At 35.5% G+C, this 25,966-nt stretch overlaps 1 protein-coding gene across 1 annotated transcript in view; it reads left to right on the top strand.

The window, feature by feature from the left end:
- DOK6 (docking protein 6) overlaps positions 1-25,966 on the top strand; it is a 249,295-nt gene that overhangs the window by 183,973 nt on the left and 39,356 nt on the right. The window contains exon 7 of the mRNA XM_015619506.3: positions 17,376-17,493. Coding sequence (XP_015474992.1) covers positions 17,376-17,493 — 118 coding nt within the window. The remainder of the gene's footprint in view (positions 1-17,375; positions 17,494-25,966) is intronic.

Genomic DNA, 25,966 nt, shown 5'->3' with positions numbered 1-25,966 from the left:
TTAACAGCCAGCTCTGTCACCCCTTCCCTGTCCCGAGGCTGGACTGCAAATTCCTTCCACTTCCTTTCTCTTAACTTAGGTGCTTATCTGACTGAGGCAATTTAGTTTGCTATTTTGGCAAAAAAAACCCCAAAAAACAAAAAGACAAAACCAAAAACAAAACCACCTCCCTAAAAAGAGCCAGCTTCTTCAGGATTATGTAACTGAATTATTTACAGAGGCAGCAGCGAACCATTAGATCTTCTCAGCTGTCCTATCCTGAGGAGAGAAAGAATAATTCATCCTTCAAGAATGCTTTGTCTAAAAGAATGCTGAGTATCCTCCCCTTTGCCATCAGGAGATGATGTTGGGTTTGGTGATCTTTTTTGAAAGAATCGGTATTCAGATGGTTTTTACATATGAGCATATGAACAATTGTTTTCAGCAGCACTTGTCTATCTAACCTCTACACCAGAATGACAACAGGGCATTGGAATTTTAATCTCTGGTTTTCCTTTCTAATGCCAGCTTTGATCTTCTGCCATTTAACTTCCACTGAAAACACTTCTGATGTAGCTTCTGCTCTCACTGTTGTTGGAGGGTACAAAATGGGAGGTTAAGAGCTGTGGATTTCCTATGTTATGACTACACATATGAGTGAAGAATTCTGAGGAAATACTTATACCTTTGTAGCTCTATAAATTACTTCTTTCAAGAGCTGCCAGTAAAAACTTACTATGTAATCTCAAATGAATAAAAATTCACAATATGTAAAACAATAAGCCTAAATGAGATAGCACTAAAGTCAGTGTTAGCCAGCTGAACTTAATCAAATATCAGTAAGGCTGAAGGATAAATGCAGGAATAAATTATAATGGCCCAAGTCTCAAAACTTATTATCTTTCAAAGTTTTCTATAACATTTGTTTTACTTTAGACAACAGAGCTAAAAGCCATTTTAGATTGTGATCTTTTTAACACTTCCCAGAAGATAAACACCTTTCTGAAACACTGCATCTGTATATTTCTGTTCTCATTATTTACAAGTCTTGTCTTTAAATTCAACCTAATATAAGTGAATTATCATGATAGATTTCTGTTATTATAAAAAAAAAGAAAAATATAATATCAATGAGTTTATGTATTATTTTTTTAAAGACATCATTACCAGTGAAATAATGAATTTACCAAAGAAGACAAATATCAGGCAATGAAACTCGGCTTAAGGAGATATTGAAGAGGAAGGCAGTTAAGGAATAAGACTGAGAGTAATTTTATTTTTCTTATAAGGATCAGGATGAGGAAGGTATTTCACAAGACTGGTCTGATAAATTTAAATTACAGTGTTGTCAGATGCAGTATTAATAAAATTGTAAATAGAGTTAAAAGTATGAATGTAAATTGTCTTAGAGACAAGAAAAAAACCAACTGTGAGGCTGGAGGAAATAACAGCATGAGTTAATTAGTGAACTTCTGATTTTTCTTTGCTCTGTGAGTCTGTACTATCTTTATCTTCACACTTTTCAAATCTGGTCACAAGCTAAATGCTTACTCATCAAACCTTACAGGATCAAATATCAACAAGCACATCAAATATTCTAAATTTTAATTTTAACTTTAACTTTTAATTTAATAATGATGGTTTCAATTTGAAGTATCCTACCTTTGCCACTGCATCTTCAGAGCTCTGACTGGTTTACAGATTTTATTGATGTCTTATTGCAATGTGTCTATCACCTACTATTTCAAGTTGTGAAGTAGGGCAGTTTCAGAGACATACTAGTGGATGCTGCTGACCCAATGAATATATGAAATATTTAGATAAATACATTTAAAATATAGCTTTTGGTCTTAATTTCACTATTGTAATTTATTTAGTATAACAAAACTCTTTTATGTTTCAATTCTGCCTGTGTTTGAGTTGACTCAGTTCCTGAAGGAGAAACATAAGAAGGAAATTCTACAGTTCATATAAAGATTATCCCATGTCATGACACATTGGTCTCTTAGTATGTTCTCTTTCCAAATTATGTGTAAGCTCAAGTACTAAGATTCTTACATATGATGATTCATGAATTCATGTACTTTATGCAAGCATAGCCTCAGGTCTGTTATTCATGCGTACTTAGCTGAATATTGTTCTCTACTTCCCATCTGAAACTATGTATGATGCTGCTGTATAATGTGTGTCTAGAAATTTTATAACCCTGTAAAAACCTGTCTGCTTTAATGCAGTACAGAGCTGGTGAGTTGCTTACCTGGTTCTCATGGGTGTTGTGAAGCTTATTTCTCTAATAGGGTAGGATAGGATAGGATAGGATAGGATAGGATAGGATAGGATAGGATAGGATAGGATAGGATAGGGTATTGGAAAGGATCTACAGTGGTTATATAGCCCAACTGTGTGATCACTTCAGGGCTGACCAAAAGTTAAATCACAATTTTGAGGGCATTGTCCAAATGCCTGTTAAAGATTGACCAACTTAAGGCATTGACTGCCTCTCTAGTAAGCCTGTTCCAATGTTTAACCATCTTCCAAGAAAATAAAGTCTCCCTAGTGGCCTGTCTAAGACTCACCTGATGCAGTGGAATACTCCAGTGGTCAGTCTGTCTGTGATGATCTATAAATTTTGCCAAGATTAGCAACACCAAGAATTTTTAATTTGTCAGTTTCTTTTTTCTCAAAAGTCAGATTCTGTGTACTTTTTGGTTTTAGTTTTGTCAACCCGATTCCCACAAGTAGCCATAGCTTTCCATAGTATTCTTGATTCATTAAGCTTTAATCTTCACTGATTTCTATGAGAATAGTTTTTGAATTTTTCCAGACTCTGTTGCACTTCAGGCTCAAAAAACTGTATGTACTTGGATGAAGTAATCCCTAAACTTACATCACAAGTCTATTTTCAGCATTCACCGCTTCATAAGAAAGCAGGAAATTTGTGGATATTCAGACTGGGTGATAGTTCATGATTCTTTCAACTGTACCTCTTTTATTTTCTGATTTTAAAGAAAATATTGTCTTCAATGTAGACTTATTTCATTGGCATTTTTAAGGGACTATTAGTTGTATCCAAATACTTCAGCAGCATTCAAAAATTATGCAGAAGGTGTCATTCACTTTCTAAAAGAAAATACCTCATCCCACCATGAAATTCAAACTTCCACAGCCACTAGTCTCCCATTAATCCTTTCCTTACTGAGTCAAGACCTTTCTTGCCCCTCTTTCTGTGTGAACTGCAGGGTTTCATTGTGCCCCTGTATGGCACCTTGCAGTCAGCAAGAGGTGTACAGATGAGGTGTAAGGTCCAGATTCTCCAAGGAACTCTGTAGGTTGTTGGTGTTCCTGGATCTTTGCTGTGTGTTTGAATGAAACCACGGAATAGGGAAAGTCTTTACTATGGCAACCAATGGTTTGTGCAGCTGCTCCTACAAAGTGATGGGGGCGGGACAGAGCTGTTCCTCATGTCACAAACACTGCAGACAACATAAAGGTTTGTGGGGAGTGTAGGTAAGTGGCGTGGGTAGGTGTGAGAGCAGAGCTGGGAAATCCTTACATAAGAACGTGTCAAATATTTTGGTAGCTGGTGATGTAATTTAAATGCCGTTTTGCCATTTGGAAACTAGACTTGCCCTGGAGTTTTGAATGTTTTCGAAGTGGTAGTAGTCATGAGGGTGATGGGACAAATTCAATTCTTCCCCTGTCTGACACAATTTGGAAATTTCTCTTATGCATAGCAATAGGGCTGGATGATCTTGAATGCAAAAAGGTACTCTAAATCTCTCCTATGGACTAAGCCCCAAGTACTTTAGCACATGGATATGCATCCTTACAAAGAAATTACCCTCATTCTTTTCTCCTTAAAAAATTCTGGAATATTTTGTATACTGTTACCGTATTCTTTTCTGCCTTACTGCTAATATAAACGATGAACTCAGCCAAAAATTGTATTTAAAGCTTTGCAAAGGTGTCTTACAACTGAGATGATACAATTTTTTTCTGCATGGAGCCTGCTCCATCCTATGAATCCATCCTGAAGCTGCATACATGAATCCTATGAACACTGTTCTGTTCACCTCAGACACATGTTTGCATGCAGCTGGGCTGCACTGTGGATGTTTCTATTTAAGTCACTGCAGTCTGGTTAGCTTGTTTAAATGCAGCAGGGCAAAAATGTTTTCATAGTAATGCATCCAAAGATGCAAACCCTCCTGAGAATTTAACATGAAAGCACTTTAAAAATCTCTGTAGCCACCTATCTACATTTCCGGGCACTCTTTAAAGAGCTATTTCTTAAATGTCAGATATCATTTATGTCAATTTTACAAAGTTACATTTGAATATAAGAGGATTTGAAGGTTGGTGGCATAAGCAAATTTGCAATTTATTTTTTTTTTCACTTTTCTTGTGCTTTTCAAAATATTGCATGTTTACAGAACTAACAAAGTAGTTGAAAAGCCACTGTAAGGCTGAAATTCATATTTGTTTCCAGAAATGCAGAAAATGAAGACCCAAAGAACTTTTCCCTAAACAAAATTGATTTGTTTAGCAGTCTTATTTGCTAAAAGCTGTGGATGATATCAGCTATATATTAGGAATGGCTGCTGTAATTATGGTGTGGTTGTTGCATGTCTGACTGAAGCCCAGCCCTCCCCTTAACTAACCTCAGAGAAGCATTTAATACGGAAGGGAAATTTTCTTTTGTATTGTGTGCCTTTAAACAAGCTCACTTGTGTAAGTGGGCTGGAAGGCTCATGTCATTGAACCCTCTCAAGAGAGAAGCAAGTTATGTTGACTTAAGTATTACTAAAAAATAATCCTCAAACCACCTCACCAGGGGGCTTAATTTAGTATTAATCTCATATCTGCTATTTTCAGAAACCTGTTTCTTATAAAATGAAGCAACTATAGAGCTTCTATTACTATTAACAAAAATTATAGCTGATGAAGTTATCCAATGCTCTCTGGAGACAGGTATTATTATAATATTAATAGTAATGAGCAAAATGAGGTACAGAAAGATTAAGGCCAAACTCAGCTGTATATGAATTGCCCAAGGTCACAGAATAATCAGCTGTATGCTAGCCATAGCACAAAAACCAAACAATAACAAAACAAATCCTGAATCACAGTCAGTTTCTCATTCACAGAAGAACTTGTGAAAAAGGTATTTTTCACATGGTTTTCATCAGTCTTTTGAATTGTAGCATCATTCTGTGTCTCTTGTCAAGCAAGGTCTTCCTCTGTTGCAGTAACTCTGTTTAGGAGTTCTTTATTTCACTCAAGGGAATTGTTGAGGCTTTGTCTCTGATTAACAGAAAACTTCTTTATCAATGATTTACGGAGGGGCACAGTGCTTTTCAGAGAATAGGAGAATTCAAAAAGTAATAATCTGAGAAGGGATCAAAAATTCTCATAACAGCCCTAAAGTTACTTTGTAATTCCCTTCTGTGCTTTATGTGCTTTGGCTCATCAGGTACTTGTTCGTAGGACAAAAATTAGATGAAGTTCACCCTATGTCTTCATTTTGTGTTTTTTCTCTATTAAAAAATAGCCAAACCCGTGTTGAAGAAGGGATTTTAACTTGAAAATTATTTATAATCTCTCTGATTATGTTTAGACCAAAGACAGAGTATCTAAAAAAGCCCTGATATACATAAACCTTTCCAAGTACATACAGTCTTTTAATATGTGTTTATCAGAGCTTATCCAGACAGAGATTGGTTATGTTCTTTTTTCCTCTCAGCTGTGGGTCATAGTTCTTATGCTACTGATGTCTTATATGATGCCAACCATGCTAAGAGTTTTTATTTGTCAGCTGTGCAGGAATCTAGTTGAGAAGAACTGTTAGGCAGTAGTGGAGACTACAGACCCTGTACTGTTGGTTTGATATTATTTCACTGACCACAGCAGCTATCTTACACAAAGATGTGTGGCTGCTACAGTCAGCAAAATGTCATTTTGACTAAATGGCACAGCACATCTCATTAGTTCTCAAATTCTCAAACCCATTGAATATAGGATCAAAACTACTGTCATTGGAAGGGTGGTCAGCTCATCTACTTGCCTGTTCAAAGCAGGTATAGCATCAAAACTAGAAAAGTTTTATCTAGGGTCTTATCTAGTCAAGTTTTGAATACCCCCAGTGATACAGATTATGGGTGCTCATTCCAGCACTTGGTTGTTCACACTGTGAAGGATTTTTTGCTGAAGTTTATCTCCAATTTCCCTTGCCACAGCCTGTGACCAGTTCACTCTTGTCCTTTCACTGTGCATCTCTGCTAGCAGTCTTCTTTGCAACATATTTTACAGAAGAGAGAGAAAAAAATGGGTTTAGATTTCTTTTAGCCTTCGCTTTCTCATGGTGAATAAACATTAGACATTTAATCTAGCGTCACTGATCATATTCTGCTTCTTAGAGGTTCTTTGCCAGGCTCTCTCCAATCTGATATTTCTCATGTGCCTGGGCCCAGACCTGAAGATTATATGAACATAGCTAAAATTCCAGATGTAGTTTATCAATTGCCAAACAGGGGGAAATGTAGTTTCTCTGCTTCTACTGGCCATGCTTTTGCTAATGTGGTCCGGTGTGTCATTAGCCTCCATCACTGCACAGATACACTGGTCATTGACATTATCACCAGGACAGCTAGTTCCTTTTGTCAAAGGTTTTATCTAATAAGTCAGTCCCTGGACTGTACTTGTGTGCAGTTGCCCTGGCCCAGTTTCAGCACTGACATCTATCATTGCTGAACATCATGAAAGTCCTGTCTGCCTTTCCCTCTGCTTTGCTGAAATCCCTCTGAATAGAAGCCCTCCTGTCTGGGTGTTTTACTATTCCCCCTGGTTTGATGTTATCCCCAAATTTGCTGAGAGTCAATTCTGCTCAAGAATTGTGCTGAGTCAATCCCACTGCTCATGTTGGTGATGAAGATGTTAAATGTAATGAAGTACTGTTCCATCCCAACTGCAGGAATAGGTTTTTCAAAAATATTTCAATTCTGCAGCATTCAGCAGCAAGGAATTAATGAAGATTTTCCATGCTATGGCAGAAGCATCCATTTCTCTGTTTCTTATGACTGTCTCAGGGTAAAAGCTGCTAGTCTCATAGCATATTCAGTCTGTCAGAATCCATTTCCATAAAGGCAGCTGCCAGGCAAGATTCATATGGATTCGTATGACTGGCTGCACATCTCTGTAGTCTTTGTGATTCAAAATCCATTGATAAATCTGCAAAGGTTCTTCTCTTCATTATTCTTAATCATTTCCTTGTAGAATATACTGGTAAAAGTTGCAATTTCTACTACCTGAGAGAATTTGTAGAATCCTTTTCAAAATGATGGTATTTCTGTGATGTGTTCCCACATATTGTTTGGTGTTCACTTTTACATACATTTTGTATTATGCGAAGGAAAAAAAGCAACAGTTACAGATTTCCATGGCAACAGTGTAATTCTATTTGTTTTGTGACACTGAAACAGGCAAAGGATTGTTTCATTAAATAGCTCCTATGGATTTGAAAAGCCTTAAGTTATATGGCATGTGTTCATGTATGTGCAACTTCTACTGCACCAAGCAACTTTTGCCAGCAGAAAAAAAACCACCTGTATTTTTGTGTGAAAATGAAATAAGGTTAAGAAATGTTGCTAATGGTAGGATTTATTGGGCTGATACAAGTATATGGAAAGATAAAGCAATCTATGAACATTTCTCTGTCTTCCACCTTTCCAAACTGAATTCCTGTTTTGCAGCTACTTCTGCTTGCTTCTGTATTAGTAAATACACACCAGTAAGGAAGCAACAATTTCACTAGCTTCTTTTGTATGCAGAAATTTGAATTGCGATTCAGAGAATCGTGTCTCTCACAACAAGTTGTTTCTGGGCAACAAAACCCCAAATATTTCCAAATATACATGATGTATATTTTTTTAGAAGTGTATGCACTGCTTTTTAGTGCATACACTATTAGGTATGCACATACAATATTTAGCTTATTTCAGTTTTAAAACAACAATGTAAAGAGTGCTCTGGCTGTATCTATCTATATGCAGGATCATGGTGTGATCCCTGTGTGCGAGAACACAGAGTGGAAATTAATAGCCCTTTATTTTTATATACCAGCTTCCCAGTTGATTTTAAATCTGTAAAGACTCATTAAAGGCCATGAAGCTACTGAAGTGAACCTTTAATTATTAATGAATAAATTGCCTTAAATTAAATTAATGTGTTTGTTTGTGTGTTCATATGTGCAGGCATATACCTACCTTTCCTCCCCTTCCCCCAAAAAATACAGCATGTTTCGAATCTAAAACTTAATCATTTATATTCATGTGCATCACATATATATAACTAGCCCCAGTATGTGTGATTCAAGATGCATTTTAGATATCTAAAAGTAACTACTTGAAAGGAAGGAACCATGTTCTTTTGGAAGATGTTGAAGAGTCATCTGAGAAGACTTTACTACATAATAGTAATTTTAATGTATTCTAGGTTTGCTGTTTCTTGTGTTTAATTGAAATGTCTTTGTATGACATATAAAACTAACTTCTGAAAATGTCAGAAAGTAGAGGTCAGCCAGACATTGTGTGTTACTGAATACTGGAGTCACGCACTGATAAGCTTAATGAGGAATATTCATGAAAAGTTATTGATGATTACTGTTTCAGAAAGTATTCAGAGAATTGTCTTCCTGTCATTTTATTAAAGTTCATTGGTCAGCAACTTCTGTATACTGAAATGAAGAAGCTGAAAGAAATGTGATTTCCACAAATATGTGTAATTGGAAACTACTGATCTGTTTTAGACAATAGAAGAAAAACTTCTTGAGAAATCTCATGAGGTCCAAGTCATTTGCTCTATCGGAAATAATGAAAGTCAAATAACTGTGCAGTGAACAGTGAATATAGATGGTAGCATTTTTTAGAAATCCAATTTTTCAGCCCCAAATTTATTCAAGTGGGATGCTCCCAACTGGGGATAGTCTGTGTTCATCCATATTTCACCTTTCTTGCCACATGCTAGAGAGAGGTTTCCAAGACCGTTCTCTGAGAGACATTTTTCATACCATGGCTTCTACCATACCAGTTCTAAAGCCTAAAGCTCTGTGAGGTCAGAAAGGCTGTCCTTATGGTACTCCCAAGTAAAACACTGAGGCTTCAAGTGTCCCAAATATCTGTTTAAGATATGTCATATCTTTTGGCAAGCAATTCCATGAAAAAAATCTCATACTTTGAAGACTTTGCCAGAGCATTTCAGGTTGAGGTCAGACTCCAGTAGCTTTTTAAGGGAGAGGATTATTCAGCAGAGCAAGGAGAGCAAAAAAACAGACAGAGAAAGGAGGACAAGACTTGTATGTCAGCACTGGTAGCAAGCCTCACTATTTTTAGCTCTGGCTTGACAAGCCTTATGAAAGACCCCCTTCTGGAACACCGTAGATCTCAGGCTGAATTCCCCAGAAAACACTTGCTCCAAATGAAAAATACAAGTCTTTGTTGATGGTCTCTTTCTTTGATCTCTCTAACTGAGACACTTCAGTTCTTTCTTTTCCACCTCAACTTACTTCTCCTTATGCTGTTCAAAGACAGATCTGTGACTCTCCCTATTCAGTAAAACCTTATCTCTAATTTTGGAGATGACAATTACAGACTGGTTGAGGGTGGAAGGGACCTCTTGTCCAACCCCCTCCTAGCTCCAGCAGTGCCATCGAAGCTGATTGCCCAGGACCATGTCCAGATGGCTTTTGAATATCTGCAATGTGAGAGACTTCACAATCTTCCTAGGCAATCTGTGCCAATGCTTTTTCAACCTCATAGTAAAGGTGTTTCCTGATGCTCAGCCAGAGTCTCCTGTGTTTCAGTTTGTGCACATTGCCCCTGGTCCTGTCACTGGTCCACCACTATAAAGAGTCTGGTTGTCTTCTCTGCAGTCTCCCACTGGGTGTTAACAAACATTGACAGGATGAAGCCTTCCCTTCTCCAGGCTGAAGAACCCCAGCTGTCTCAGCCTGTCCTCATAGGAGAGATGTTCCTTCCCACTAATCACGGCCTCCTCTGGACATCCTCTAGCAGGTCCCTGCCTTTCTCGTGCTGTGGCTCTCAGAGCTGGATGCAGTGCTCCATGTGAGATCTCATGAGGCCAGAAAAGAGGGAGAACCACTTCCCTCAACCTGCTGGCCCAGGTGTGACTGGCATTCTGGGCTGCTCCTACTTCTGGCAACACAAAGGACAACCAATAGCTGCAAATAACTTCTGTGCAATACTGGATTCTCTATCATGCATATATATATATATATATATATCTCCATACATGTATTTCTTGAAGAAATTAGCTCAGTTGTACTTGTTTCCACTAAGACCTGAAGTATAGTCAGGCTTGAAATAGTCTCAGCTCTTTCCATGTTGGCATTATCTCCCATGTTATTAGTGAATGCTTTTATGCAGTGAAAAAATGGATAAAGTATTTTATGTATAGTAAAATGGTTCAAACTTTTGAAAAAGGTAAGAATCTGGGCTCCTACTCTCACACTAATTATTATAGTTTCCAGGAAATGTCTTTCACAAAAAGAAAAAAACACAATTTTGTGACAGAATTTGGGTGAACACACTCACCTTACTGACATTCAATAAATATAATCCCAACATGCTGTAAAATGTATCTGATTTTCCTCCATCATTAATCTGTACTGTCTGGCAATATTGATCTATTATGAGCTGCTTTTAGAGGAAAGAAAAAATAAAAGAAAAAAACCCAAAAACCCACCAGAAAAGGAGAAAAGTGTACCAGTTCTTTCTTAATAGTGTGGCCAAGAAGAATATAAAAAAACAATCAGCCGCTTCGAATCTTCCTTCAGAGTAATTTTCTTCCACCAATGTCTTTATTATTAATCCACAGTGTTATTCAACCACCAAAGAATAATCATCATCCACCTCAGCACCACAAAGCAGTGTTACAATTTTGGTTGATTTTTTTTTTTGTCCCTAATTAAGTAACTCTCCAAAATCACTACTGAAAACCTTAATGCTAGAAATATATTATAAAGGCTGAAATCACTGTAATTACTTTTACAGATGGCTTTTTTACAAGTTTTTTTCCAGAAGACTTGTGAGGTCATATATTGGTGTGGATTTTTCTAATATTATGTATTCCATCAGGAACAGCAAGCTGGATAAAAATGTAAAAGTAAATATAAAGCTGTGCATAGCAAATAAATAGTATGCTGATACCTATAAATGTTTATATCAATAGTAGACATATTTAAGTAATGAGAACAGTCCAAGTAATGTATATATAAATGAACATAGCTCTGTTCAAAGTGATCATACACAAAAGGCTACAGAAATATTAGAACCAAAGAGTATTAGTAACACATCAGCAAAGGAAAAAAATTTCTCACTGGGATTTCATAGGACTATATGGTGCATCCAGTTTTATTAAGTATTTTCAAACAAGGGTCAAGGCTCAGTCTAGTTATTATACATTCAGATGTTGCATTTATAACAATGTGGAAGTGAATCAATGAAAAGACAGAAATGACAAATTGGAAAATTGTCTGGAGCAGGAGAATTGATTCCAAGAGAAACTTGGGCAAACCTGTCCTGAAGAAGGAACAGTCTGCTGTGCAGTACTGGATGAGAACTGTTTTTTGTAAAATAGATCTATATGTCATAGTAGACAAGCTGAACATGGGACAACAGTTGCTGCTCTTTCAAAACTGACAAATTGACCATGATGAGAAAATGAGAAAATGTTTTTTAAAAAGCCCAAAAATTTTCAAGCTTTTCTCCTGCTTGTTCTCTAATTTGGGTGATATCTGAGCTGATGCTGCCTACTAGATTTTGTGATTCTTAAGCTATAGTAATTTTTTACTGTGCATACCAATGAAATTAGTCTGTGTCAGCTAATTGATACTTGTGAGGTGAAATACATATTTTTAATCCCTCTTTCTCTTCAAGGCATAGCACACAAAGGAAGCTTCTTTAAAGTCAGAAGGAAAAAAAATCTAAGTAATGGTATTCGATTCATATTTCTGGACTACAACTCTCATTAGTCTTCTGTGACCTAGTTCTCCTGCTATTTGTTTAAAGACACTAATGAGAATTTGAAATGAGACAGAGGGTTTTATCCATAATAAACTAACCTATTTTCAGAGCATATCCGTAAAAAGCAAACTGTCCTTATTGTATACTAAAAAATGGAATGAACTATAAATTGCTCAGTTTGTCTCTTCAAGCCAAATGTATTTTCTGTCACCTTCAGTGTTTTGACTTTTTAATGAAAAGAAAAAAAAAAAAGAGAGAGAATAATATGCTAAAAAAGATCAAAGCTCAGAACCCTAATACAGTTAACAGGCTCCATTCTTGGAATTATATTCATTATTGATATCAGAGTAACAAATCTATTGAAGTCAATGAAGATGGCCTATGGGAATTAAAAGAAAATTTGGTCCTTAAGCCTTTCATGGCAGAACAATAATGAAAAATACAGGAAACTTCTTACAGTGGCACATTAATAGACTTTGGTTTTGGTTGTGTTTTTTTTTTTTTTATCTATTTTAATCAAATAGACACGTAGTAATAATAAAGTTGTCACTAGCAAAGCAAAGACTTAATATGACTCAATATTCTGGATATTTTGGCTTTGGATACTGGATTTGGATACAGAAAAGAAATGTAATGTTCACTGCATGAAAGGTATTTTATCAGACAGATTCTGGAGGAAATAGATGAAGCCTAATGACTAGGTGTTTCATGACAGATAATAAAAAAGTTTCAGTGATATTTGGGGTTGTTATATTCCCACCACAAAATTCCCTGAGTTAATATGGTTTTGATGTATGCATTTCTACTTTTCACCTAGGTTCTAATCCCATTCTCACTTTCTACCACATAAACTGGGAAAAAAAGTTTAGATTATGTTTTTTATTTCCTGAAGTTTCATCAGATTTGAGAAATATTTGTAAACAAGTTATTCTAGATGCATATTTAATTTGGTATATTGCTTTTACTTTCCTCTATTAAAGACCGGTACATAGATGCAACACATAAAAACAACCCTCAGTGAAATCAGAGAATGCTTTTGGTTGGAAGGGACCTTTAATGGCCATCTAGTCAAATCCGCCCTGCAATGAGAAGGGACATCTTCTATTAGACCAGGTTGCTCAGAGCCCAGTCCAACCTGACCTTGAATGTGTCCAGGAATGAGGCATCCACAACCTGTCTGGGCAACCAATGCCAGTGTTTTCCCACCCCCATCATAAAAAAATTCCTGCCTCATGTCCAATTTAAATTTACCCTCTTTAAATTTGAAACATTTGTTCCTTGTCCTGTTATAACTGGTCCTGCCAAAAAGTCTGCCCCATCTTTCTTATAGGCCCCCATAAAAGAGAGATCAAAAGGTCTCAAAAAGGTCTCCCTGAAACTTTCTCCCTGAATGTCTCCAGTCCAAACCCCAGTTCTCTCAGTTTGTCTTCGCAGAAGAGGTTATTCCAGCCCTCTGATAATTTTTGAGTCCTGCCTCTGTATCTGCTCCAGCAAATTCCTGTCCTTATACTAAGGACCCCAGAGCTGGAGACAGAACTCCAGGTGGGATCTCACCAGAGAAAAGTAGAGGAGCAGAATTATGGATGCTAAATATGAACAAAGGCAGAGAGCACAGTACTTGTGGAAAAGCAGGCCGCAAAACTTTCTCAGTCTCGCCTGAGAAAGTGGCCTGGGAAATCATAAGGAGGAATTAAAACAATCCTCAGAGATAGAAGACAGCCTTGCAGGTGCTGTTTGTCTGTTCCTTGTTTTCTTGCAAGAGAAGGTCGAGGGGTGGTGTACCCCACTGACCAATGATGGTGATGTGTTAGTTTACTAACCAATAAGAGTTTTACTTTTCTCTACTTTCATGTATAAAAGAAGATCTGAGGTAATAAACCTTGGAAAGAACTCTCCTGTTCAACTCACAAAGGAGTCTGTGTCATTCTTCTCGCCATTCCCAATAGTGGGACACAGAATCATCTCAAATTCATTCCCAGACAGAAATGTTTATTTCTTCTAGGTGTCTTTGCTACCTTTGTCATTATGGGGCCCTTTTTGTACAGTTGTTGCTAATGCATCTGAGCCTGGTTTGCCAGCTCCTGAGAAAAATGTGTCAGTGTTGGAAACAACAGCTGAATATTGGCTATTATGTAAGAAGAAATACAGAATCAAATGTTATTTTAATTTTCTACATGGTAAACAGGATTAATGACATAGGTGAAATAATTTTTAAATATATTTTTAACTGTTCACATTTCTGTTAAATTAAGGACAGAAATAAATCTGTGAAGGATGGTCTACCTGCTTCAAGAAAATAAGAAAATTTAAAGGTTATTTACTTGATTTTCCATAGTGAGAAGTTCTCTGCATTAGCTGCTTCAAGAAAGTGTAGAAGAGAAGCCAGTTGTTTTTTAATGAGGCATAGTAAAAAGACAAAAGGGAAGGATATGGAGGACGAAGTCTCTGAACTTATAACCTGGATCTCTTTCAGTGGTCTGCGATACCAGAGATCTTTAACCTGAGTGTGCAATTTTTTAAAAGTTAAACAGTTTTGTAAATCTTCCCTGATTTATAAGTTGTTTGTTTTTTGTTTTTGTATTTTGTTAATTGCTAGAATTTAATTTACAGTTGGGGAAAAGGGATTCTGAAACAGTAGATGTCTTTGCTTTAAATATTAGTTCAACTGGTAATTATTAACATAGCAAAGAGCTATCTAGTAATATATGAAAAATTGATTATATGGATATTTTTATGTGTTTTCTTCACCTTGGTTTCAAGTTTTTTTATCTGAAACACCCACAGTGTAACATAAAAGATATTCTCCAGAGAAAATGGGTTTCTTCAATATATTATTCCATTTTCTTTGAACACAGGAATATTTTTACTAAAAGCAGTTTGTAGAAGTAAGCATTCTGTCATGGTTAATTACATTTGATCAACAATGTGATTTTTATTTGGATAAAAAAATTAAAAGAAAAATTATAGCTGATGGTAGTCTACTATTCAGTAAAAGCAACTTCACAGATAAATTAATGTTAACATCCATATGATATATAAGGTAATAAGATCTTCAAGTCCAAAGGTTTATGTTTCTATTTTAAAGTCTCAAATTAAGAACAAAATTTATATTTTATTTTAAAGTTTTTTGGGTTTTTTTTCTGAGTATGATATTATAATAAACTAGAAATTGCATTTTTTCCTCTGTGGAGTCCCCAGAGAAATGGGTTTCTGTTGCGGTTAGCATATGGTGATAATTCTTTCCCAAGAGGTGATATCAGAAGTTGTTCCTTAGTTAGAGAATCTGAGGAAACTAAGTATTGTGAATGCTTGCTGTGCAGTCTTCTGCACTAGAGCAGAACTTACCTTATCTTATAATGAGAACAGATTTTTTTTTTATTCCCAAAATCTCTAATGTGTGCGAATAAAGTTCTTCTGCATCACTATTGGTCAGATCAGGCAGGAGCTAATCACCTCAGATCAGGAATGATGATACATTTAGCTACTTCCATTCAGTCCATGGATTTTTTTTTGAGATAATAAACTGCAATCAAAATGGTTCTATTTACTGGAATTATTTTTTTCATAGTGCATACTGAGAAAATGTTTTGCCTTTAATTTACCTTTTGAGTGAATAAATTATGAATAAATCACCAGTAAATTGAAATGAGATCATTTTATGCGATTTTCTTCTTCAGCAAAATTACCCTTGTTACCTTTGTTACACAAGCGTGGTAAAATAATATAAAGGGTTTGTTGCTGTCCTGCTCTCTACAGTAAAGGAAATTCTGTGTATCAATAAACTTTAAACCCCCAAGTCTCCCTAAAATTGTAATTTTTGTGATAATGCTTTCAAACTTCTTTCAAACTAAATGCTTCTGCAAGCTCTTTACTTCATATGAAATAGCTTCTAATGATGATCTGCATCACTGACAAATGAAATGTAATACTTGGCTATAAATGAGCAGAAAAGACATTAGCTGTAGACTGGGAGTTATTTTGATGACAGTTCTCAAGAAAACAACAACAGAAGTAATTACAGCAGATTGATCTGAAGCAAAACATATTCCATGCATCAGTTTGTATTAATACTCAAGATTTAAATAATTTTAGATATTTGAGGGGATAGATATTATCTCAAATTTTTTTTTTGGGGGGGGGGAGGGGGTGGAGGTTTAAATTACAGAATAATATGAGTTTGTACAGTTAAAAAGGGCTTTTTTAAATTTGGGGTTATGATTCTGAATGAGGAATCCCTAGGAACTAATGACTAAACCTGCAGTAAATGATCCAGACCTGGAATACCTTCTGCTCTGTAGCTGAGCTCTCTGCAAATGAGTGTCTAGGCACACCCTCTCAGAGTACCATCCTGGTGCCTCCCCTGAAACTAAGAGGTTTTTCATTCTAAATCTTCAGACATAATTGATCCTTCAGTATTGATCTTTTCAGACATCCTCTAGGAAATTATGCTCATATAAAATATCTCGCATAGCAAAAAAAATGTTATGGTGATTTGTTAGTTCCCAAAAAATTATTGATCCTATTTTATATTCTGTAAAGCCAGAGATACAAAAAAATTTGCAGGTGCAGTCTCTTTTCTTCTAGACAGAGAAAGCATAATGTGAATACCCAAAGAGGTTGCCAGAATGCACAATTCTTCATCTTTCTTTTTTCTCTGTAGCTTTGTCTTTCACTCACATTAATATTTGGAGACAGAGATCTATTTAATAAAGTTGACATTCCTCCTGTCAGATTCCTGTGCTGTAGCTCTTGTACACAGAGACACTTACCATGCAATTCACAATTTCAGTCACATCAAGTTCCCCAGACCAGGAAAATCTGCTCTTGAAGCTGGAGCCAGCTGCTGGTGATGACATGCCTCCCCTTCAAAGGAGGATTAGGAGATTAATGACTCTCCTATTACTAATTCTCTGCTGGTTGTCTCAGATTCTCTCTTAGCATCTTTCTAATTCAATCCAAGGGTATTCAATCCAATATGCAGGCTAAATGACCAAAAGGAAATGTGATTGCAGAGGGGTTTTAGAATTCAGGCATATGTTAATCCATCGTTATCATAAAGTTAAAAAAAAAACAACAAAACCCTGGCAGCAAGAATAGCTGTAGATAAATAGGGATGTAATTTGATGTCTTAATATTAACCTCTGCTAGTGAACCTATAGCCCCAGATACACTTTTGCAGCTTTTTCCTGAGCATTCACAGTGCCAATGCTTGTAACACAGTTTAAATGATAGTATAAGGCCTGTGGTAATTCAGAAAATAGTATGTTCATTTGAACATAGGTTCGATTCACAGTTTAGAGATTATTTACCAAGTATGCTTATGTGTGACCTTCCATTTGTGTTTGCTTTGGTTTTTAGCTCCAGACCAGTCTGTCTGAACCAATGACTTTATCCAAGTCGATCTCACTTCCTCGTAGTGCGTATTGGCATCACATCACCCGGCAGAACAGCGTTGGAGAAATCTACAGTTTACAAGGCAAGTTGCTTATAATGCCATATCCATTAGCTTCTTTCCGTTTCACCAGAATTCATTCAAATTGCTTTTTATTTGCACTGGTTATTTTCTCTCCATTTCATTTTATCAGTTGTCAGGAACCTCAGCAGGATTCCCAAATTTACATAAAACAGGTTTCTTTTAGTCATTTTGTAAACTAATGGTGAAAATTATTTCCAGAATCACCACATAAAACTGGATAGACAATTTGGCTCGATGTAGCTTCTCAGTAGCTAATGAATGTCAGGTTGTTTTAGTATTTTCTACCAATAATATGGGGCAAGTATTTGGGAAACCTCAGGGTGCCTAATTAAACCTACATAAAGTGGCTATATAAGTTGTAAGATTAAAACAAAGTAATTCTAGGAAGAAGAGCTATTCTTAGTAAATTTGCTTGGCAAATCACATATATGAACTGTTGACTCAGGCCTAACTTACAGGCCTTCAACAAATCATCTTCTGTGGTTTTCTTTCGTACATTCTGATTTGCTAAAGCCTTTAAATGCTATAATGAGCATAACTTGATGATGATGATTCACTGCTCGTAAGCTGAAATTGATTTGTATATTTTAGGAAAATGAAATTATTGTTACATTTAAACTGTAGACCTTTTAAAAATAGCCTTTTGTAAACATATCACTTTGTATTATTTCTAAAGGCCTTAAGGATTTTATTTCTCTACTAATAATCTGTTTGCATAAACAATTCACATTTAGATAGGAGGTTAGAAACTTGCTTACAAACAAGAGTACCCAATGCAAGGAAACAGTACATATTTTCATGAAAATAAGTGAAATGCAGTATATAGATGAAGAACATTAAATGTTTTGTTTTGTTTTGTAAATTTCCACGTAAATTAAAACCAGCAGGTGAACTGTGTATTCAGTGGGTAAGTCATTAAAGGGTACAGCATTTGTTTCCCATCATTCTCCATAGAGAAAAGTTAATTTTTATTCATGCTTATAATCTTACATTTAAATACCAGTTATGGAAAAAAGAAAATAATCGTCAGAAGCTACGTATGAAAAGTTATGCTTGTTCATCACCCTAAAAATATGCAGCATATTACTGATACTTTTTCATGGATACAATAAGAATGCAAAAAAAGTTAATTTGGAGAAATGTTGCATTTTCTCTTCCTATGTTCTTGATGTGTCTTTTCTTCATCAGCAAGATAGTAAATGTATTATATTCACTCTCTGCAATCTTACTTCCTTATAAAAGGCCTTTAAAATAAAGGAAAGCAAAACTTCATATATGAAAGTATCATTAAAATATCTATATTTTATATAGATTATATAAAATATAGATATTTTATATATATATCTATATATATATCTATATTTTATATAGATATTTTATATAAACCTATATTATATATAGGTTTATATAGATTTATATAGGTTATATCTATAATCTAGCTGTTCAGAATTCAACATATTGGAAGTGTGCTATTAAAAATGCAAGAATTTTACTTTCTGGAAGTATGCAGATTTTATTCCTATTTCCACTGAAACATGGGACTAATAAATATTTCAGAACTTAAGATTTTCTTTTTTCCTACATGTACTATGATGACTGAAGCTTGAGAAAGTGTAATTGATTTCAGGAGAGACTAATTCAGTCTTACCAATGGGCTAGGAAGTGCATCCAGAAGACTCTGGTTGCAAAACTTTTCCCTGCAAGACTACCATTCGTTATCTGTAATGAAAATCTCTTTGAACCTTCTGCTGCAATTACTAATTAAAAGCAATGAATTTGTACAGAAAGTGAAGCGAGTGCAAAGCACACCTTTTCCTCCTAACACCTTGTCATACCAATAGTCTTTGCACAGCAGGATTGTCAAAGCATCAGCCCACAGAAGCTTCGTAGATGTGGGTGGAAGGTGGGTAGCAAGGAAGCAGATTGCAAGCCCCCCCTCACCTTAGTAGAGCAGCCAGCTGAGAGGAGCTGCTGCAGAGGGAAGAATCCCTTTCTGCTTCTGTAATCTTCTCCGAGCTTCAAAAGGTGCATTACTCCTTCAGAGAGGAGATGTTTTCTTCAGAGAGCAGTCCATCAGTCTTAGTTCTGCACTTCATGGTATTTATGACAAAGCTTTGAACGTTCAAAAAGCAAATTTGAAAATTCTCCTCATACTTCTGAATGTCTCACAAATTCTACAGTGAAATAAACTGAGTGGTGTCTACCTGTATCCAGGTGACTATCACAATCAGTAAAGTAGTAGCCGAGCTCATTGCTACGTACAAGTCTTTCCACAGTGGCAATTATTCCAAACTTGCAGCCTTAAGTGACTAGAATTTAATTAATAACAGCTGGTGATGTATAAGGAGAAATTAATATGTGCTCATACTACCTTAGATAAATTGGATCTTTGGGAGTTATTTAGCAATCAAATTTAACTTAATTAGTAGTGTGTGTTGATCTGTTAATGAATATGCTATGGAGTAAGAAGGGAGTGGGTTTTGTGATTTTTTTGTTTTTTAAAGACTACATTTCAGATGAAAAAAGGCACTTCAATAAATGAGTGTTGGGTCTAATATGCTCCATTAGTGCGTGAAAATACTTACATGTAAAGACCTGTAGAGATTAATATACAGAATAATAGAGATAAAGGAACACAGGTTGCACAAAATACCTTAAAATGAATTGGGTTAGTTTCTATTAATGATTCAAATATTGCCTTAATTACAGTTCAGAAATTAAATAGTATCTTTAAATATTTTTTATCAAAGAATAATTTAACAGAGGAAAAAGAGCTCTACACCATTCTTGTGCATACATGAATATGACATATATAAATTGTATGTTTTCATAAATAATAGACAGCTCTACAAAAAATTTGAGCCCAACAGTAAATAATCATTCATTGACATGTTATGCTATCATACATCAAGATTTAGAAAATTATAAAAATGAGAAGCCAAGAGTAACCTTATTAACTGAAATCATGGTTAAGAAGGAAAAAATAAAAGAAGCATATAAGCATGTAAACAAATACCCTGTATGTTTCCTTGTAACTCAATATTTGTTGTTTATACCTACCATATGATTTAGAGCTTTAACACAAGATATTAAAAATTTACAAACAAAATTATAAAACTAAAGATACTAAGGAGAATTCATCCTTTTTGGTTTGTTTTGTTTGTTGTTTTTTTTTAATTTTGCATTTAGGGCTTTAAATTTGCTTAAAAATGAAAAGAAAAAGATTGCAGACTGAATTTTCAGCTATCTAAAGAACTCTAGTTCTTGCCCTTTAGAATTTGGATGATACGAATGTTAAACACAGTCAGTTTGTGTATGATTATATAAATAAGGCCAAATAGAATTTTGGTATTGAAACATTAATTAGCTTTTTGTATGCAGTTATTGAAATCCCTAAGGAAATTATGTTCAGAAAATCTAATTACAGCCTGGCCTTTCTCCAAGAAATTCAAAATTAAGAAACGCTTTCATTCACTCCTGTTGTGTTTGATCTGGTTTGTCCTCAATTTTTGGACTTGAGTTTTGCTATCCTTACTCAAAATAATGCACTCTACCCACAAAAGCAATGCTGTTCATTCTATGAGAGTACTCATGTGAAGGAGCATACATTTGTATAAGAAATACACCTTACATGTTTCTTCCATAAAGAAGAAACTAGAGGGTTTGGAGTTTTTTTCCACAGTATTGATTATCACAATTTGCTTGTAATTAATTTTATTTTCTCTATCACAGATTATTACCACAGTTTGTTGTAAACCCATATCAAAGTAATTAAATTACATGGAAAAATACTAAGAAGCCTACTAAGAATCATATTTTTAAACTTAGTGAGGAATTTTGAGATAAAAAATTATCATCTTCGATGAAATAGGACTTCAATCTGTAAGCACATACCAAAGAAATTTAAAATGGCCCCAATTAAGTATGTAGGAATTTTGCTGTTAATATACAGACACATTTTGTATTTCCTAATAAAGATGCAAGAAACATAAGGCTGGTTTTGCAAACCAAAATGGAAGGAAGCTGTGGTCCCTCTTTGGCCTTGGTAAGCAAGCCTGCATTGCACATTGTCTTTTGGCCTTGTTAGGTGATAATTCACCCTTTTGTTGTTTTGGGGCTTTTTAGTATATTTAAGCAGGGCAATATGTAGTGTTAATCTGGTCAGCTAAAAGGTGTTGTGCATAAAGGGAGACTAAGTCACATACAAAACATTTCGCCCACCCATATAGTTTTCCAGCCTTTTCAAAGTAGAAACTCTGATATGTCACTAAAATAATCAGAGAATATTCAAGTTGCTAAATATTTAGAGGGGTTTGAATCATCCTGTTCAGCTCTCTCTAAGCTAGTACTGCAGGAAATTCTGATGTGGGCTTCTGCAGTTTTCTGCAAATTAAAGTATGTAAAATGAATGGGAGAGCATTCGTCATTTTGGCATTTCCATTGTTTGTTCATATGCCCAGCAATAGAGTACGTAATCCATTTCCCCATCTAATCTTGGTGCCTGAACAATGTGAATAACATAAAATGTTAAAATATATCTGTTATATAAACCTGATCGCTCTGTAATTTTTCACTAAGTGTCTACCAACGGCTAAAGCTGAAATGCTTTATAACCTTCCACATTCCCATTTCCTTTGCTGAATCTCATCAGGACCTTCACATTAGTAAATGAAGGCTATAAAATTTGAGATACGAATAAAGGACACCTGAAACAAGATATATACTGAGTAGAAACTGCATAAGAGCTACATTATTTAAAATGACCATATTATGTGGCTTCTCAAGTCTCATGCAGTAGATTTGATCCTTTCCTTTTGAGCTTTGAATTTCTGCGCTAAGAAGTGCATCACTAGATTGATTTTAAAATGGCATATTGGAACTGGGATGTGTCTCACTCAGAAACCAGTAAAGAACTTCATTTTGTTCAGCAGTGATTGCTGCCTCTAACCAAGAGCATTACTGACAAGCTCTAAAGAGTCTCTTGACATATTCCCATTCATTCTGATAAATCATTTCTGAGTTAAGAGGTTGTTGCAATTATGAGCCATGAAAAATAGGGGAATGTGGGAAGCCAAAAACGATTAATAAAGCATATTTCATTGTCAAATTCAGACTTCCTGATTTCATTTAAGCCCAATATTTTGGTGACCTTTCTCTGGGAAGATGGTCCTTCAGTGAGATGTCAATGGGGGTTGTTCTGTGCCAGACCAGAAAGCACAGAAGTCACTGTACTCTTTACTTAAAACTGAAAGCCCAAATGGTGCATGGAGAGCAATTAAATATTGGCTGATTGCCTCCTCTCCCCTCCAAAACCCAACAAATGTAAGTTATTCAGTGCAAACTACACAGATTCTTAACTATAAATCTCTTCTTATGTCTTAGCTTAATGACTTCATAAATATGTGGTGATAATAGCTTCTCACTCACTATTAGCATGAGAAGCTTTACTCCCAGCTTAATGAAAGTGGCACCAGGAATCTTTACTCTGACTTTGCCTGAGACTCTCTACAGTTATGCTACAGTCATTTGATCTCTCTGCTGTATTGTAAAATTCAAGGACCTGCAGCGTGTCATAAGAGCTGCAGCGCAATGAAAGGATGTGTGTACTGGGAGAATTGGCATAACCAGCTTTCAACTGGTACTGGGTTGTCTGAAGAAGAAAGGTTTGCACCGTGGTATCAAAGAGAAAATTGAAATACTTGTCAAAGATCAATTTTGTGAAAATTGCTTTTTTCTGTTAAATTGTTTCACCAATAAATCTGGACTGCTTTAGCTATGACTGTATGATTTGGTGTTAAGTATGTTATCATGGTTAGAATCAAAAAGATTGTCAGTTCATTTTTGTAATTTCAAACAAATTGAAATACTTTTATGCTAACAAATCACTCAAATTATTACTCAGAATCATAGATGATTAAACCCCTTTTAAGACAACTTGGGGTGAGGGGAAACCTGCACACTTGTGAAAAAAATACCTTGAGTAAAAGATGTATTTTCTTTAGTATTTCTTTGCAGGAGCAGTTTATATTTCTTTTTCTTTCATTAAATATTCTTATATAAAGTAAAATTAAAAAAAAATTAAATTGACATTTTAATGGAACCATGTTCATGAAATGTTTTATAAACCAGAAACAATGTAAACTTGAAAATAGGCTGTGTAACGGGAAGAATGGGGGAATGTTAATAATACCACTCTGTCAGCTGCAACAAGGAAAGAATCCAAGCCCAAGGACGTCATGTGCAATTGATTGTGTTCTACTTTCAGTGGAAAAAAAATCCTCCCTTCACGTTCTAAACTTCATGGCATAAAACAGAATCATATAAGTGTATAATTAAGGGCTGGTTTAAATTGACATAACGTTGACCTAACTGACTCTTGTTTGGTTATTATAAAGTTTAAAATATATATTTTTACAGAAGGGGCATCAGAAGATCTCAAATACATACCTTAAGTTTCTTTAAAATTTTCTCTTACATGTATCTCATTTTGCTAACAAACAAAAAATTTGTGGTGACAATGTTTGTGGCACATGGCATATGGTCTGTTGCTAGTACAGACCAATTTATTTTCATGGTAAGGCTGTTTTAAACCCAATGAACGCCCTACTCAGTATGTTCAGTTTAATCAAGCCATAAGAATATGTTTCTTATAACTCCATAGTGCATTTCAGCTGTGTGCAGAACTGATTTAAAAATCATAGTATTATTCAGTAGAGACAAAAAAAGTGTTCAAAAATCTTAGAATGTCTTTTATTCTCTATTTGTTATAAAAAGCCTTTTCATCTTTGTGAATTTTTATATCCTGCCAACTTTTTATTTGATCAAAATGATACATTGTAAGAAACTTAAGATAAATTTCACAGAAGTAAGAACTATGAATAAGAAAGGAAATGTCCTTCCAATGCAGGGTTAGCAAGATTCTACCAAAGTTAATCTTTTCAAAAACTGAAGTCTGCAGCTCCTTGCAGTTCTATGTTAGAATACTAGAAGCAAGTTGGCTATTCAGCTGCTGGATACTTGTTCATCCTTCAAAATTCTTTGAAGATTCCTTTTATGGAATGATTTTAGTGGAAGGATCATTTCCCTGAGTTTAAGAACAAATGAAATTTCTATTCAAAAGCTACATGGAAGAAAAAGAAAATACAATACCAGATTTGGAGTGAGGAAACAGAGAAGGGTCTTGGTGGAAACCAGAGTTGTATGCTCTGCAATTTATTTGATAAATAACAAAACAGAGTGAGGATAGAATTTTAAGATTCCCATTAATCTCTTTAATAACTGAATTATTTATGTTATTGTTGGTGGGCCAAGTTTACACGCAAAGGGATAGTGCCATGGTTGCTTTCTCTGGCCTGGTTTTAGTGTGTGTAACATAACATGGCATAGGTGGTTGTGTTCCCAGCACTGTCCCATCTCCTCCTGTGTGCAGTAATTCCACCCCTCAGCCCAGCACAAGGAAGTGAAGGGAACCAGCAGGCTGTGGTGATGAGGCACAGCTTTTTGCCCTGTGCCTGAGAGGATGTTCTGCCCTAGGTGTGTTGATTAAGAGACTAAGGAGGCATTTTCTATCTGTCACTTGTCCTCCTTGTACTTTCATCCTCACTCAGGACAGAAAGCAAGGTCTTGTCCAACCCATCACCATCCTTGGGGATAGGCAGCCCTTGGTGGGGACTGCCACTGTAGGTACTAAGTTTCTTTTTCTCTCTCCAAACTCTGTTTAGCCCGATACAGCCACTGCAGGGTGTTCCAAAGCTGATTGATATGAGCTGAATTGCTGCCACTTGCTTATAGTCACTATTCTGATGTACTCAGGGTAAAGCATCTACTTTATCACTTGAATATTTAGCTGAGAATTGTGCAAAGCTGTGTTTTCAACCTGAAAAAGACACATGGCTAGTTAGTTACAGCTATACCACATTTTAGCTTTTCTGAATTAAATGTAATTAAAATAGGATTTTTATCAGCTGTTTGGTTTCAGCTTCCAAGAAAAATACTCTTCTCTTGGCTTGCAACACTGCTCATTGTTTTTGCATTTCACTAATTAAGCGTTTAAACTAACAGCCTTATTCTTTTCCATACTGAAATTCTGTAAAGTTGTCATTACTGGATATGGATCTTCTCCATGGAAGTTAGTGAAAGCTGCATGAAGCAAGTTTTCATTTTCACCTCATTTCACCACTTTTCCACACATCTGTATAAATAGATAACAAAATCTTTTCTTCCTCAATAGTGATACACACATGCCAGAGTAGCACACGTGTCTCCATAGACTTGCCTGCCTTTTTGCTAAAATAGGAATGAGTTTTGGTTTTTTAGTAAGATTTCTGCATGCTATGTAATGGTTTCTAATTGGAGGTTGTCAGATTTCCAGATTCTTGATTGCAGACTGATGGTATCAAACCAGGAACGCAGGTACCCAAATGTGCTTTCTATCTCCTCTTTTAATATGTGGACATCCCAGGTTCTGGGAATA

This window comes from Parus major, chromosome 2 (assembly GCF_001522545.3).
Source record: "Parus major isolate Abel chromosome 2, Parus_major1.1, whole genome shotgun sequence".
Taxonomy (NCBI): domain Eukaryota; kingdom Metazoa; phylum Chordata; class Aves; order Passeriformes; family Paridae; genus Parus; species Parus major.
Note: the sequence above shows the minus strand (reverse complement) of the source record. Positions and strands in the feature narration are given on the sequence as shown.